Below are 17,315 nucleotides of genomic sequence, written 5' to 3' on the forward strand. Positions count from 1 at the left end.
CAGGAAAGTAGGAAGACACAGATACACAGGAAGACACACAGGCAGAAAGACACAGATACACCGGAAGGAAGAAACAGGCAGGAAGACACAGGTACACAGGAAAGTAGGAAGACACAGATACACAGGAAGAAAGACACACAAGAAGGAAGACACAGATACACAGGAAGGAAGACACACAGGCAGACAGATACACAGGAAGAAAGACACAGATACACAGGAAGGGAGACACACAGGCAGACAGATACACAGGAAGGGAGACACACAAGAAGGAAGACACAGATACACAGGAAGAAAGACACACAAGAAGAAAGACACAGATACACAGGAAGGGAGACACACAAGAAGGAAGACACAGATACACAGGAAGGAAGACACACAGGCAGACAGATACACAGGAAGAAAGACACAGATACACAGGAAGAAAGACACACAAGAAGGAAGACACAGATACACAGGAAGAAAGACACAGATACATAGGAAGGGAGACACACAAGAAGGAAGACACAGATACACAGGAAGGGAGACACACAAGAAGGAAGACACAGATACACAGGAAGGAAGACACACAGGAAGACAGATACACAGGAAGAAAGACACACAAGAAGGAAGACACAGATACACAGGAAGGGAGACACACAGGCAGACAGATACACAGGAAGAAAGACACAAGAAGGAAGATACAGATACACAGGAAGAAAGACACGGGTACACAGGAAGAAAGACACACAAGAAGGAAGACACAGATACACAGGAAGGAAGACACACAGGCAGACAGATACACAGGAAGAAAGACACAGATACACAGGAAGGAAGACACACAGGCAGGAAGACGCAGATACACATGAAGGAAGACACAGATACACAGGAAGACACACAGAAATAAACACTCACAGACAGGAAGACACGCGGAGAGGAAGACGCACAGACAGGTTGACAAACAGAAAGGAAGACACACACACACACACACACACACACACACAGACAGGCCTCAGCTACACCACAACGTCTGTCTTGTCCCAGCAGTGTATTTCTGTTGTCTTTGTGTTCTTGAGAGCCTGTGCTTGTGGGTGAGCTGAATCGTTTCGTAAAGGCGTGTGTGTGTGTGTGTGTGCGCGCGCGCGTGCGTGCGCATATTTATGTGTACTCGACCGCGCGTGCGTGCGTGTGTGTGTGTGAGTGTGTGTGCAGGAAGGGTCAAAAGGTGTTAGTAAAAACATACCACAACGAGGAATTCCAGCTGACTCCTCGGATTCGAAAAGAAGTGATGACTGTCCGGTAAGAGTGAGCGAGGGAGAGAGGGGGAGGGAGGAAGAGAGATAGAGAGAGGGGGGGGGGGGGCGGGAGGGAGGCCAGTGTGAGAGAGATGGGGAGGGAGGGAGGTCAGTGAGAGAGATTGAGAGAGAGTGGGGGAGGGAGGAGGTGAGAAAGAGAGTGAGAGAGGGGGAGGGAGGAGGTGAGAGAGAGAGGGGGGGGAGGAGGTGAGAGAGAGAGAGGGAGGGAGGAGAGAAAAGGAGAGAGAAAGGGGGAGGGAGGGAGGTTAGTGAGAGAGAGAGGGAGGGAGGAGAGAAAAGGAGAGAGAAAGGGGGAGAGAGGGAGGTCATTGAGAGAGAGACTGAGAGAGAGGGAGGAGAGAAAAGGAGAGAGAAAGGGGGAGGGAGGTCAGTGAGAGAGAGACTGAGAGAGAGAGAGAGGGAGGAGAGAAAAGGAGAGAGAAAGGGGGAGGGAGGGAGGTCAGTGAGAGAGAGACTGAGAGAGAGAGGGAGGAGAGAAAAGGAGAGAAAGGGGGAGGGAGGGAGGTCAGTGAGAGAGAGACTGAGAGAGAGAGAGGGAGGAGAGAAAAGGAGAGAGAAAGGGGGAGGGAGGGAGGTTAGTGAGAGAGAGACTGAGAGAGAGGGGGGGAGGAGAGAAAAGGAGAGAGAAAGGGGGAGGGAGGGAGGTCAGTGAGAGAGAGACTGAGAGAGAGGGAGGGAGGAGAGAAAAGGAGAGAGAAAGGGGGAGGGAGGGAGGTCAGTGAGAGAGAGAGAGGGAGGGAGGAGAGAAAAGGAGAGAGAAAGGGGGAGGGAGGGAGGTCAGTGAGAGAGAGACTGAGAGAGAGGGGGGGAGGAGAGAAAAGGAGAGAGAAAGGGGGAGGGAGGGAGGTCAGTGAGAGAGAGACTGAGAGAGAGAGGGAGGAGAGAAAAGGAGAGAGAAAGGGGGAGGGAGGGAGGTTAGTGAGAGAACACTGAACACTTTAATGTCAATAGCTTTACAGCCCTAATGACATGGGGGTTCATAATACAAATAACAACATGCATCAATAGTAATAATATTGATGAAAACCAAAACCAAAACGAAATCAATCAATCTGTGCAACAAAGTGCAGTTCGACCATCCATTCAAAGTAATGGCATGTAGTGAGAAATAAAAACAAAAACATATATAAATGTATAACATAAATATTTTCCATATGGGAGTGACAACACAGATTTCACTTTTCACAATGAGCAACACCTGATACTATTTTATTATTGTTGAGTTTTTTTTCGTCGCATGTTATTCGCTTCTGCAATATATTTTGCAAGTGACTGTAGTGAAGTTTCCTGATTTAAATTAAGCACTCCAAAAATATCTTCATACTTTGCTGAATTTGTTTTAAATACAACACATTTTTCTCGAATATCGTCATAAGCTTTACAACTAAACAAAAAATGTAACTCATCCTCCCTTGAATGACCGCACATCGGACAAGGGGAGAGTAACGAGGGCTCAGTCTGAAACCACTTTTCATAAGCATTCAAACCAATCGTTCTCGTTCTAAATCTGGCGAGACTTGTTCGGTGCCACTTGTTTGTCACGACTGTGATATATTTTTCTGTTTGAAATATACTTTTAAAACTATAAAACCATCTATATTTCTCAGTGCTTTCCATTTTACAGTGCCAATTCTGTTTATATGAAGCAATTAGCCTATCTTTGAATTCTGAAACAAATCCTTCTACACATCCAACTCCCTGACACATCCACACAATCCCAAATCCATTTACAATTAATGTCTTCTTTACAAAATATACCCAGTTTTCCTTCCCTCTCTCATGTTCATTTACTAACATTTCATACGCCTGCTTACATAATCTCGATGTGGGTAGCCTTATTAATTTTAACCAATATTTTATACATTTCACACATGATTTAATGTATAATGGGTATCTACCACTTTCTCCATATAATACAGTATTTGAAGCATGTAATGGAACATTTAAAAAACGTTTAATAGCTAATGTATGTACTTTTTCTAAATCTTTGTTATCAGAAAGTCCCCAAATTTCGGCACTGTATGTTATCATTGGTTCTATTTGAGTATCAAAAAGTTTCCAAAATATATATGAATCTATCGAGCCTAACTTACGTAAACACCTTAAGATTTCTATAACCCCCTTCTTCCCCTTTCTACAAATTTCTGCTACTGTCCTTGTCAAACTCAGTTGTAAAAATAATACCAAGATACTTATAAGCATTTATTACCTTCACTTCATCAGTTCCATAGTGCCATTTTTCATATCTAGATAAGTAACCACCTTTTCTAAACACAACTACATTTGTTTTCTCAAGATTAACTTTTAAAAATAATCTATCTGCTTCTTGCTTTAATATGTTCAGCTGATTTTGAAGTCCTATGGCCGTGTCAGACAAAAGAATTACATCATCTGCAAATAACATGAGAAACAGTTCAACAGCCCCAGGGATCATTTGAATCCCATGTCTTCCTTTTTTCGTTATCTCTCCTGCCAGTTCATTAATAAAGAACGAAAACATCATAGGGCTCAACAGACATCCTTGTTTTACGCCACGTGGGCAATCAAATACATCTGAATATACACCCTTCTCACGTACAGACGCTAAAACTGCATCATATACACCACGCAGTGCCATATAAAGCTTACCATCAACACCAGTTTTACGTAACACATTCCATAAACTATTTCGATTCACAGAGTCGAAGGCCTTCTGAAAATCTACAAAAGCAACATACAATTTTCTATTTTTTAATAAATGTGTTAGTGAGAGAGACTGAGAGAGAGAGAGAGGGGGAGGAGAGAAAAGGAGAGAGAAAGGGGGAGGGAGGGAGGTTAGTGAGAGAGAGAGAGAGAGGGAGGAGAGAAAGGGGGAGGGAGGGAGGTCAGTGAGAGAGAGAGAGAGAGGGGGGGGGGAGGAGAGAAAAGGAGAGAAAGGGGGAGGGAGGGAGGTCAGTGAGAGAGAGAGAGGGAGGAGAGAAAGGGGGAGGGAGGGAGGTTAGTGAGAGAGAGAGGGGGGGGAGGAGAGAAAAGGAGAGAGAAAGGGGGAGGGAGGGAGGGAGGTCAGTGAGAGAGAGAGAGGGAGGAGAGAAAGGGGGAGGGAGGGAGGTCAGTGAGAGAGAGAGAGGGAGGAGAGAAAGGGGGAGGGAGGGAGGTTAGTGAGAGAGAGAGAGAGAGGGGGGGGGAGGAGAGAAAAGGAGAGAGAAAGGGGGAGGGAGGTCAGTGAGAGAGAGAGAGGGAGGAGAGAAAGGGGGAGGGAGGGAGGTCAGTGAGAGAGAGAGGGAGGAGAGAAAGGGGGAGGGAGGGAGGTCAGTGAGAGAGAGAGGGGGAGGGAGGAGAGAAAAGGAGAGAGAAAGGGAAACTTTGTTTTAAGCTGATAATGACCTGTTCTCGTCCTGTGGATATGGATCGCTTCGATAGCTTTCGATAACATACTGCTGGAGTGGAAAGGAGTAGAAATGTATGTATATATACGTGTGTGAGTGCCTACTTGCATGTGTGTGCATGTGTTTGTGTGCAAATGTGCGGTTGTAGAAGAAGGCTTTGCAACGATAACAGAAGGGCCGTGGGGCGAGAGGAGGAGAGGGTAAGTGAGAAGGAGAACACAGGAAGTTTAATGCAAGGCCACCAGCCTGTCCACATGAGAACAAGTACAAGTAAAGATAACGATTTGAAAACCTTGGGGAAAAAACAGATTCTACAGAACTGGAAGAAAAAAATTTGCTGAGCCACGCAATTGATATAACATTTCAAGTTACGTTTCACATCAATTCCTTCCTGGAACGGAAAGCGTAGTAAATAGAATAGTAAATTAGCATGAATACATCTTATTACACATCTATCTTCATTTTGTAACAAAAATGGAATTGGCGGAGTATTACCATTTTGCATAATATTTAAATATATACTTTTCTTGTAATTTAGCATATACAGGACATTTATAGATAAGAAAATGAACATTCTTCCGGTGTTTACATATCGCTATATATTTTATTTACTTTAACTAAGATCGTTAACGCCTGGACGATACTTGACAGAGCCGCTCTAGATTTAGGTATTGTAATATCTCGAAGTTTTTGTTGTTATTGTTGTAATAAAGATTTGAAGTTGCGGTATTCATTAAAACGATTACTATGTTCCATCTTTCCGTTCAAATCTTGTTTATAGCAGAGAAGGAGAAATATATATATATATATATATAGAGAGAGAGAGAGAGATAGAGGGGGGGGGGTGAAAAGGAAGTGTACGGACTAGTAGAGCTGTCATTGACATCTCCATCTATCTGTATCACAACTCCCACGTTCACTCGTATGCACACTGTGTGTTGTTACGTATTTTACTTCCGCCATGTAGGCAGCCATACTCCGATTTCCAGGGTGTGCATGCATGCATGCTGGGTCTGTTGTTGTTTCCGTAACCCACCCCGAACGCTGACATGGATTAGCAGCTGTGGTGTGTTTGGTGGGGTGGTTGGTTGGTTGGTGTGCAGGCACCTGGTGCACCCCAACCTGTGTCCGTTCATCGGGGGCACGGTGCAGCCCGGCAACATCTTCATCCTGTACGAGTACTGCTCCAAGGGTAGCCTCATCGACCTGCTGAGCAACGAGGACCTGCCCCTCAACTGGATCTTCAGGTCACCCACCCACCTTCCTTCCCACTTTCATCACTCATGTCATCTCTCCCCCCAAGCCCCCCACCCCTCCTCTTCCGCCACCCCCTACCCCTTTTGGGCTTGGCCCATGGTGTCTTTCATTTGTATTACTCATTTTTGTCACAACAGATTTTTCTGTGAGAAATTCGGGCTGCTGTCCCCAGGGAGAGCACGTCGCTACACTGAGAGCGCCACCCTTTTTTTTTCCTGCATGCTGTTTTTGTTTGTTTGTTTGGTTGGTTGGTTTTTTGTTTGTTTCTTTGTTTTTCTATCGAAGTGGATTTTTCTACCGAATTTTACCAGGGACAACCCTTTTGTTGCCGTGGGTTCTTTTACGTGCGCTAAGTGCATGCTGCACATGGGACCTCGGTTTATCGTCGCATCCGAATTAACCGTCCAGACCACCACTCAAGGTCTAGTGGAGTGGGAGAAAATACTGGCGACTGTGCCGTGATTCGAACCAGTGCGCTCAGATTCTCTCGCTTCCTAGGCGGACGCGTTACCTGTAGGCCATCACTCCACTAAATGTTCTTGATAGTCACCGTTAGATTGGGATTAAGGCCTAAGTCCTTAACAACTTGACTTGGATAAAGGGCTTTTCGACAAATAGGTTGTTAAACTCAGCTATATTATCTACTGTAAATTGTGCTGCTGGAAAAGAAATGTTCCTCTTTTTTATCGCTTCGTTAGTTTCTGGTCTTTGTCGTTTTCTTTCTGAAGTCTTTTTCTCTTATCTTTTATTTTCTGCCTTGCCGACCCATTCGCTTTTGTTGTTTTTTTTCTAGAAAGTCTCCGAGTTTGTATTGTTTTGTTTTGTTATAAATTATGATTTTTTGCCTTGGCACTTGATCCTGGACATTGTCTGGACATGATAAGTGGACATCCTAACTGTGTTGTATTGATTCGTGAACCCAGACCGTGTGAGCTGCCCGCTGGTATTTCTGGTATGCCTGTTATACTCAGTCTTTGGAATGATGTGTAATTGTGTTTATGTTCAGGTTTGTTGCGTTTTTTGTAATCCTCTGGCGAAAGGTGGACACGACGGTCAGCATCAGATGCGTGTCCTTGGTTTGTGTGTAACCCGTGGGGAACCCGCTTTCTCTTTCTCTTTGATTGGACCTGTCATCTGGAACCAACTCCGACACGCTCAGTCTGTGTCCTCTTTCATATTAACTCACTCAGTACGGCCAGTCCTCTCTTCTCCTCTACACAGACCCCTCGGATGTCCAGTGGGTGTCTGAATGACCCAACCTTTAGCTTCCGTCGTCAGAATTGTGGTATTCTTTGTCAACATTCACGTCTTCAGTATAAGAGCCTTCCGCTTGCAATATTTTGATGATGGTAATTGGGGTGAAACGCTGTTAACGTCGTCTCTTTCGCCGTTCGTATGGAAAGAGTTAATCAGCTCTCAAAACTCGCCTTTTCCACACTTGTTATGATCAGGTGTGGGTTTTTTTTCCACCCCGCTCTGTGTATCTGTTTGCGATTGTTGGTGGGTGGAGAGAGGAATGGGGCTGTATCAGTATGAATGCCTGGTGTGTGTGTGTGTGTGTGTGTGTGTGTGTGTGTGTGTGTGTGTGTGTGACTGGCTTATTTTGTGATGCGTATAAGCAGATGAATGTAATGAAATGTATCTGGATCAATGTATGTATGTCTAATTGTATTTAAAAACGCTTTGGGCTCTCTGGAGATATGGCGTCCGAATATTCATTATTATCATTGTCATTGTTATTATTAATGTGACTGTACTTAAGCCTAGTACTCATCGACGACGATGACTGCGATGATGATGAGGAAGATGAGGAGGTGGTGTTGGTGCTGACGTCAGGTTCTCCATGCTGGCGGACGTGTCACGTGGCATGGCCTTCCTGCACAGACACAACCTGGTCCACGGCAACCTCAAGTCCTCCAACTGTGTGGTGGACGACCGCTGGGTCTGTAAGGTGACAGGTAGGACACACACGTGCGGGCGCGCGCACACACACACCCACACACACACACACATATATATATATATATATATATACATACACACACTTAGATACACATAGACACACGCTTATGCGCACGCGAACACACACCTGTGCATACAACCCGTTACCTTTACTTTTGAAATATGCAACCGCTACCACTGACAATACCGCATCTACCCCCCCCCCCCCCCCCCCCCCCCCCCGTCTCCTTTCCTTGCAGAGAACTACAGAAACCAAACAGCAGTACCACCAGCATTACATCCATTGTCACTGCCGGTTGTAATTCCTCTCGCCCTCCATTGCTTGCAGAGGAATGCAGAAAATAGCAACATTACATCCACTTCCACTTCTCCCGCCCCACACACACACACCCTCCTCTCCTCTTCGCAAGCAAAGGAATGCAGAAAACACCACCACCACCACCACCACCACCAGCACCAGCAACAACACCTCCATACCCTCCACCCCCAACACACACACACACACACACACACACACACACACACACACACACACCTCACTCCTTTTGTGTTCTGAGGAATGCAGAAAACCTTTTTACTCCACCCTAACAGAAAAAAAAACCCAACACCAACACCACGACCACCACATACATCCCTGCCCTACCCCACCCACCCACACCCACACCAATCACCACCACCACCACCACCACCCTGTCCATGTGTGCGTGTGTTGTTGATTTTTTGTTTTGTTTTTTATTGACTGATATGGATACTTATATAGCGCCTATCCTCGGTCGGAGACCAAGCTCTAAGCGTTTTACAAACACGGGGTCATTTACACAACAGGTTGTCTACCTGGGTAGAGCCGACTGACGGCTGCCATTTGGCGCTCATCATTCGTTTCCTGTGTCGTTCAATCATATTTCAGGCACGCACACTCAGACAAACATGTAACATTTAACATTTTACGTATATGCCCGTTTTTGTTCATTTACCCCACCATGTAGGCAGCCATACTCCGTTTTCGGGGGTGTGCATGCTGGGTATGTTCTTGTTTCCACAACCCACCGAACGCCGAAATGGATTACAGGATCTTTAAGGTGCGTATTTGATCCTCTGCGTGCGTATACACACGAAGGGGGTTCAGGCACTGGCAGGTCTGCACATTATGTTGACCTGGGAGATCGGAAAAATCTCCACCCTTTACCCACCAGGCGCCGTTACCGAGATTCGAACCCGGGACGCTCAGATTGAAAGTCCAACGCTTTATCCATTCGGCTGTTGCGCCCGTGTGTGTGTTGCAGACTACGGCCTGCAGGAGTACCGGCGGGAGAGCTTCACGTGCAGTGACGAGGAGGAGCTTCGGATTCGGCACGAGGAGAAGGTAACCCTCTGACATCTTTGAAACCTATGTACCCTTCCGCTCTCTTCGCTCTGCTGCCGATGGTAGAACCTTCTGCGCCCCAAAACACAAAAAGAGACCAGCACGGTGGTCGAGCCTTTTTCATCATCTGCTGTTCATAATATGGAACTCTTTGCCTGACCACGGTCCGTCACAGCCCCTCACTGTCTCCCTTTACATCTGACCTCAAGACTTTCCTCTTCCAGCAGTATTTCCTCTAGACCCCTCTCTCATACATGAAAGTAGTTAGTTGATTGTGTAGGTAAATTTGTAACGCTGTATTGTGTGTGCGTCGAATGTATGGATGGAGGGATGGATGGATGTATGCTATCATGCATGTATGGCAGTATGTATGTTTGAATTGTACGAAGGAAATTGTATGCGCACATATATATATATATATATATATATAGAGAGAGAGAGAGAGAGAGATACATATGTATAAATATACATATACAAAAATATGTTTATTGTGCATGGTTGTGAGTTGAGGACTTGAGTGTGTTTCGTATTCGTATGCGTGTGTGTGTGTGTGGATTGTAAAACGCTTTGTGTATTGAGGAAAGCGGTGAGAAATGTGCACTTATTTGTGCGATCATTATGGTTATCATCATTATCATTTCAAGGTGCGGAGGGACCGTGTGTACCGGGCCCCCGAGGCGGACACAGACCTGCAGCCAGCCTCTGACGTCTTCTCCTTCGCCGTCATCATGCTGGAGGTGGCCACGCGGGAGAGGGTCAAGCCCCAGGGCGGTCAGGTTAGTTTAGTTGTAGTGAGTTGTTGTGGTGTGTGTGTTTTGGGGGATGGGGTGGGGGCGGGGGGGGGTTGAGTGCCTGGGTTGTTTATTGTTGTGTGTGTGTGTGTGTCTGTCTCTTTGTGTGGTAGTGCCAGAATATAACTTTTGTGTGTAAGTCTGTCGATGTGTCTGTCAGGTAGTGCCAGAGTATATCTTGTGTGTGTGTGTGTGTGTGTGTGTGTGTGTGTGTGTGTGTGTGTGCCACTCTGTGTGGTAATGACAAAATATATCGTGACAGAATATATTTTGTGTGTGTAGCTGTCTGTCTGTCACCCTGTCAGGTAGTTATAGAATATATCGCGTGTGTGTGTGTGTGAGTTAGTACCAGAATATATCTTGTGTGTGTGTGAAGCTGTCTGTGTGTCTCTGTCACCCTGTCAGTTAGTTACAGAATATATTACATATGTGTGTCTGTGTCTGTGTCTCTATCAGGCAGCGCCAGAATATAATTGCGCGTGTGTGTGTGTGTGTGTGTGTCGGTGTCTGTCTGTCTCTCTGTCAGATTGTGCCAGAATATATATATATATATATATATATATATATATATATTATATTCTGGCACAGTCATTCGGATGAGACGATAAACTGAGGTCCCGTGTGCAGCATGCATTTAGCGCACGTAAAAGAACCCACGGCAACAAAAGGGTTGTTCCTGGCAAAATTCTGTAGAAAAATCCCCTTCGATAGGAAAAACAAATAAAACTACACGCAGGAAAAAATACAAAAAAAATGGGTGGCACTGTAGTGTAGCGACGCGCTCTCCCTGGGGAGAGCAGCCCGAATTTCACACAGAGAAATCTGAGGTGATAAAAAGAAATACAAATACAATAGTGACTGAATATATCGTGTGTGTGTGTGTGTGTGTGAGTGAGAGAATATATTGTGTCTGTCTTTCTGTCTGTCAGGTAGTGACAGAATATCTCTTTGTCCTCTTCCGTCTGTGTGTATGTGTGTGTGTGGAGAGGGTGTCTGTGAGGAGGTGTGGGGATGTGCAGCTATGTATGTGTGTGTGTGTATGTGAGTGTGTGTGCATGCTTGAGTGTGCCTGCCAGGTAGAGCCACAATCTGTCGGTGTCTGTCTATTTCTCTCTCTGTCTTTATGTCCCCCTTTTTATCTGTCTGTCTCTGTCCACATTGCAGCACATCGCACTGCACCACATCAAACCAGACCACATCACACCACACCACACTACATCATATCACAGTACACTGCACTACTTCAAACCAGACCACATCACACTACATCATATCACAGTCACTGCACCACATCAAACCAGACCACATCACATCACATCATATCACAGTACCCTGCACCACATCAAACCAGACCACATCACACCACACTACATCATATCACAGTACACTGCACCACATCAAACCAGACCACATCACACCACACTACATCATATCACAGTACACTGCACCACATCAAACCAGACCACATCACACCACATCATATCACAGTACACTGCACTACTTCAAACCAGACCACATCACATCACATCATATCACAGTACACTGCACTACTTCAAACCAGACCACATCACATCACATATCACAGTACACTGCACTACTTCAAGCCAGACCACATCACATCATATCACAGTACAGTGCACCACATCAAACCAGACCACATCACACTACATCACACTACATCATATCACAGTACAGTGCACCACATCAAACCAGACCACATCACACCACATCATACTACATTATATCACAGTACACTGCACCACATCAAACCAGACCACATCACACAACATCACACCACATCATATCACAGTACACTGCACCACATCAAACCAGACCACATCACACCACACTACATCATATCACAATACACTGCACCACATCAAACCAGACCACATCACACCACACTACATCATATCACAGTACACTGCACCACATCAAACCAGACCACATCACACCACATCATATCACAGTACACTGCACTACTTCAAACCAGACCACATCACATCACATCATATCACAGTACACTGCACTACTTCAAACCAGACCACATCACATCACATCATATCACAGTACACTGCACTACTTCAAACCAGACCACATCACATCACATCATATCACAGTACACTGCACTACTTCAAACCAGACCACATCACACTACATCACACTACATCATATCACAGTACACTGCACCACATCAAAACAGACCACATCACACCACATCATACTACATTATATCACAGTACACTGCACCACATCAAACCAGACCACATCACACAACATCACACCACATCATATCACAGTACACTGCACCACTTCAAACAAGACCACATCACATCACATCATATCACAGTACACTGCACCACTTCAAACCAGACCACATCACATCACATCATATCACAGTACACTGCACTACTTCAAACCAGACCACATCACACTACATCATATCACAGTACACTGCACCACTTCAAACCAGACCACATCACATCACACTACATCATATCACAGTACACTGCACCACTTCAAACCAGACCACATCACACTACATCATATCACACTGCATCATATCACAGTACACTGTACCACATCAAACCAGACCACATCACACTACATATCACACTGCATCATATCACAGTACACTGCACCACTTCAAACCAGACCACATCACACCACACTGCATCAAACAGATCGCACTGCACCACATCAAACCAGACCACACCACACCACATCATACTACATTATATCACAGTACACTGCACCACTTCAAACTAAACCACATCACACCACATCACATCACATCACATCACATCACATCACACTGCACCGCATGAAACAAGACCGCATGGCATCACACCACACCACATCGCATTACACCACACCACATCATCTATCATCTTGTCGCACTGCACCACATCAAACCAGGTCCCATCACGACACATCATACCACATCATTATCATATTGTGCTTCACCACACCACATCAAATCGCATCGCATTGCACCACATCAAACCAGATGACATCACAACACATACCACATGATATCATACTGCACTGTACCACACCACATCAAATCGGATCACATCGCTCTGGACCACACCACATCAAACCAAAACACATCACTACAATAGACGGTGTGTGTGTGTGTGTGTGTGTGCGTGCCCGCACCCCTCCCCCCCTCCCCCAGTCCCATGAGGAGCTGAAGAGGTCCGGGAGAAGGTTCAGCCTGCACATAGACATGCACTCAGACAGCACCACCTTTGAGCCCCACAGGACGTCCAGCTTCAGGTCCTCCCAGTCACGGGTCACCACTGCCAGCAGGTACCAGGAGGTATGCAGCATTTTACCTCTTAGTGACATTCCCACACACCGTGAATGCTGGGCTGTGCGTTTCTCTGTGTGTGTGTGTGTGTGTGTGTGTCTGCCTGTCTGCCTGTCTGTCTGTCTCTCTCTCTCTCTGTCTGTCTGTCGCTGTCTTTTTATCACTTTTCACTCATGAAACGTACAACACTGCACACATGCACACTTTCGTAGGTACGTACACACACACACACACGTGCATGCACACGTGCATGCACGCGCGCGCGCACACACATACACACGCATACACACACACACACACATATACACACACACACACTCTCTGTCTTTCTGTCTGTCTGTCTCTCTCACTGTCATACACACGCACGCACAATACTATGTATTATATTATATTATATAATATTATATTATGGCAATACAGTGCGACACAACACAATAACAGCGCCTCATTGTTCAGTACAACACAATACAAACAACAATACAGTGTAATACAACACAACAGTCACGCTGCATTGTTCAGTACAGTACAATGCAACACACAACATAAACAACAACGCCACATTGCCCAGTACAGTACAATACAATACAATTCAATACAATACAATACAACACACTACAGTACAATACAATACAAGAGTAAAGCTGCATTTTCTAGTACATTACTATACACTGCAGTACAATACAACACAACACAACAACGATACGTTTTCCAGTGCAATACAGTGCAAGGCAGTACAACACAACACAACAACGCAGCCTTGTTCAGTACAGTACCGTGCAACATGCCAAGAAGCTGAACCAACGACATGCCAAGAAGCTGAACCACTTCCACACAACATGCCTCAGGAAGCTACTGAACATCAAGTGGCAAGACAAGACCCCAGACACAGAGGTGCTCGCAAAAGCCACCCTTCCCAGCATCTTCACCATCCTGATGCAGTCCCAGCTTCGCTGGGCTGGACACGTGGCGCGCATGCCAGACCATCGGCTGCCCAAAAGGCTCTTCTATGGCGAGCTGCAACAAGGGAAGAGATCACACGGAGGTCAGAAGAAGCGCTTCAGAGATACTCTGAAAGTCTCTCTGAAAGCATTTGATATCAACCCTGACTCCTGGGAGGAATCTGCAGTGGACCGTGACAAATGGCGTGCTGCTGTGCACAAAGGCGCCAAGTTGTGCGAGGCCAACAGGACTGCTGCAGCTGTTCAGAAGAGGCAGGCCAGAAAGTCATGGGCAAACAAGCTCCCTGACAATGGTATGCCTGTCTTTGTCTGCCCCAACTGTCAGCGAACATTTCGTGCGCAGATTGGACTATTCAGCCATCTGCGCATTCACAGATAGATTCATGAGCATCCTCCCCCCCACCCCACCACCACCCTCCCCCCATCCCCCAGCTGGATGACAACGATGGTCATCATCGATCTCGATGGACACACACCGTGCAACACAACACAACAACGCAGCCTTGTTCAGTACAGTACCGTGCAATACAACACAACAACGCAGCCTTGTTCAGTACAGTACCGTGCAATACAACACAACAACGCAGCCTTGTTCAGTACAATACCGTGCAATACAACACAACACAACAACGCAGCCTTGTTCAGTACAATACCGTGCAATACAACACAACAACGCAGCCTTGTTCAGTACAATACCGTGCCTTGTTCAGTACAATACCGTGCCTTGTTCAGTACAATACCGTGCAATACAACACAACAACGCAGCCTTGTTCAGTACAATACCGTGCCTTGTTCAGTACAATACCGTGCCTTGTTCAGTACAATACCGTGCAATACAACACAACAACGCAGCCTTGTTCAGTACAATACCGTGCCTTGTTCAGTACAATACCGTGCCTTGTTCAGTACAGTACCGTGCAATACAACACAACAACGCAGCCTTGTTCAGTACAATACCGTGCCTTGTTCAGTACAATACCGTGCCTTGTTCAGTACAATACCGTGCAATACAACACAACAACGCAGCCTTGTTCAGTACAATACCGTGCCTTGTTCAGTACAATACCGTGCCTTGTTCAGTACAGTACCGTGCAATACAACACAACAACGCAGCCTTGTTCAGTACAATACCGTGCCTTGTTCAGTACAATACCGTGCAATACAACACAACAACGCAGCTTGTTCAGTACAATACCGTGCAATACAACACAACACAACAACGCAGCCTTGTTCAGTACAATACCGTGCAACACAACACAACAACGCAGCCTTGTTCAGTACAGTACCGTGCCTTGTTCAGTACAATACCGTGCAATACAACACAACAACGCAGCCTTGTTCAGTACAATACCGTGCAACACAACACAACAACGCAGCCTTGTTCAGTACAATACCGTGCAACACAACACAACAACGCAGCCTTGTTCAGTACAATACCGTGCCTTGTTCAGTACAATACCGTGCCTTGTTCAGTACAATACCGTGCAATACAACACAACAACGCCAGACTCTCCAGTGCAATACAATACAGTGCAGGACAGTACAACACAACAACGCATTTTCCGGTGCAATGCATTGCAGTGCATTACAACACTATGCAATACTTCACAACAACGTTGCATCCTCCAGTGCATTAGAGTGCAGTATTGCACAACACAACACCTAACACAACAACGACGCTTTTATCCAGTGCACTGCAATACTATTCAACACAACATGAGACTATGCAATATTATACAATACCATACAACGCAAACCCTACAGCACACAAACACAACTCAGCACAACACAGTACAACAAAACACAGCACAATGCAGCACAATACAATACCATACAAACTCAGCACAACACAGTACAACAAAACACAGCACAATGCAGCACAATACAATACCATACAGCACAAATCCTGTACCACACAAACACAACTCAGCACATTACAGCACAATACAATGCTATACAGCACAAATTCTATGCCACACAAACATAGCTCAGCACATTACAGCACAACACAATACAACACAAATCCTATAGCACACAAAGACAACACAACACAATACCATACAGCACAAATCCTATACCACACAAACACAACTGAGCACATTACAGCACAACACAGTACACAATACCATACAGCACAAATCCAAAAACACACAAACACAACTCATCACAATACAGCACAACACAATACACAATACCATACAGCACAAATCCAAAAACACACAAACACAACTCATCACAATACAGCACAGCACAACACAACACAACACAATACAACGCAAATCCTACAGCACACAAACACAACACAACACCATACAGCACAAATCCTACACCAAACAAACACAACACAGTACTATTAATGCAGCTGAGTGCAGCACAGCACAGCTCAAGACAGCACAGTGGAAACACCAAAACAGAGACGTGACACACCTGGTTGTTGCAGCTGATCGTCAAGTGCTGGGCCGACAAGCCCGGGGACAGACCGGACTTTCTGACCATAGAAAAGGTCCTTCTCCTTATGACCCCCAGCAAGAAGAACCCTGTGGACACCATGATGGGGCTGGTGGGTGGGGGTGTGTGGCTGTGGCTGTTGCTGGGTTTGGGTGGGTGAGTGTGTGTGGGAGGGTGGGTGTGTGGGGTGCAGGTGGTGGGGGCTGGCGGGGTGATGTGTGTGTGCGTTAGGGTGGATGTGTAGGTGTGTGCGTGTAGTGTGTGTGTGTGTGTGTGTGTGTTCGTTTTATGTGTGTATGTGTACGTGTGTGTGTATGTGTTAGTTTGTGTCGGTGTGCGCGCGTGTGTGTGTGTGTGCGCGCGCGCGCGTGTGTGTGTGTACATCAGACTTCTTTGTTCTTTGTTACCAGATGACTTCTTACATTATAACCAGTGTCGCGAACTGGACTTGTTTACAGCACGTAATTCATTCAAACAGCCAATCACCCCCGAAAACGGAGTATGGTTGCCTACATGGCGGGGGAAAAACGGTCATAAACGTAAAAGCCCACTCGTGTACATA

The 17,315-nt window shown here is 45.8% G+C and overlaps 1 protein-coding gene across 1 annotated transcript in view; it reads left to right on the plus strand.

Moving 5' to 3' along the window:
• Positions 1–17,315, plus strand: part of LOC143280406 (atrial natriuretic peptide receptor 1-like) — a 32,359-nt gene that overhangs the window by 4,436 nt on the left and 10,608 nt on the right. The window contains exons 4-10 of the mRNA XM_076585040.1: positions 1,189–1,275; positions 5,761–5,904; positions 7,751–7,872; positions 9,160–9,239; positions 9,884–10,015; positions 13,212–13,355; positions 16,746–16,865. Of these exons, the coding sequence (XP_076441155.1) occupies positions 1,189–1,275; positions 5,761–5,904; positions 7,751–7,872; positions 9,160–9,239; positions 9,884–10,015; positions 13,212–13,355; positions 16,746–16,865 (829 nt within the window). The remainder of the gene's footprint in view (positions 1–1,188; positions 1,276–5,760; positions 5,905–7,750; positions 7,873–9,159; positions 9,240–9,883; positions 10,016–13,211; positions 13,356–16,745; positions 16,866–17,315) is intronic.

This window comes from Babylonia areolata, chromosome 3, assembly GCF_041734735.1.
Source record: "Babylonia areolata isolate BAREFJ2019XMU chromosome 3, ASM4173473v1, whole genome shotgun sequence".
NCBI classification, from domain to species: domain Eukaryota; kingdom Metazoa; phylum Mollusca; class Gastropoda; order Neogastropoda; family Buccinidae; genus Babylonia; species Babylonia areolata.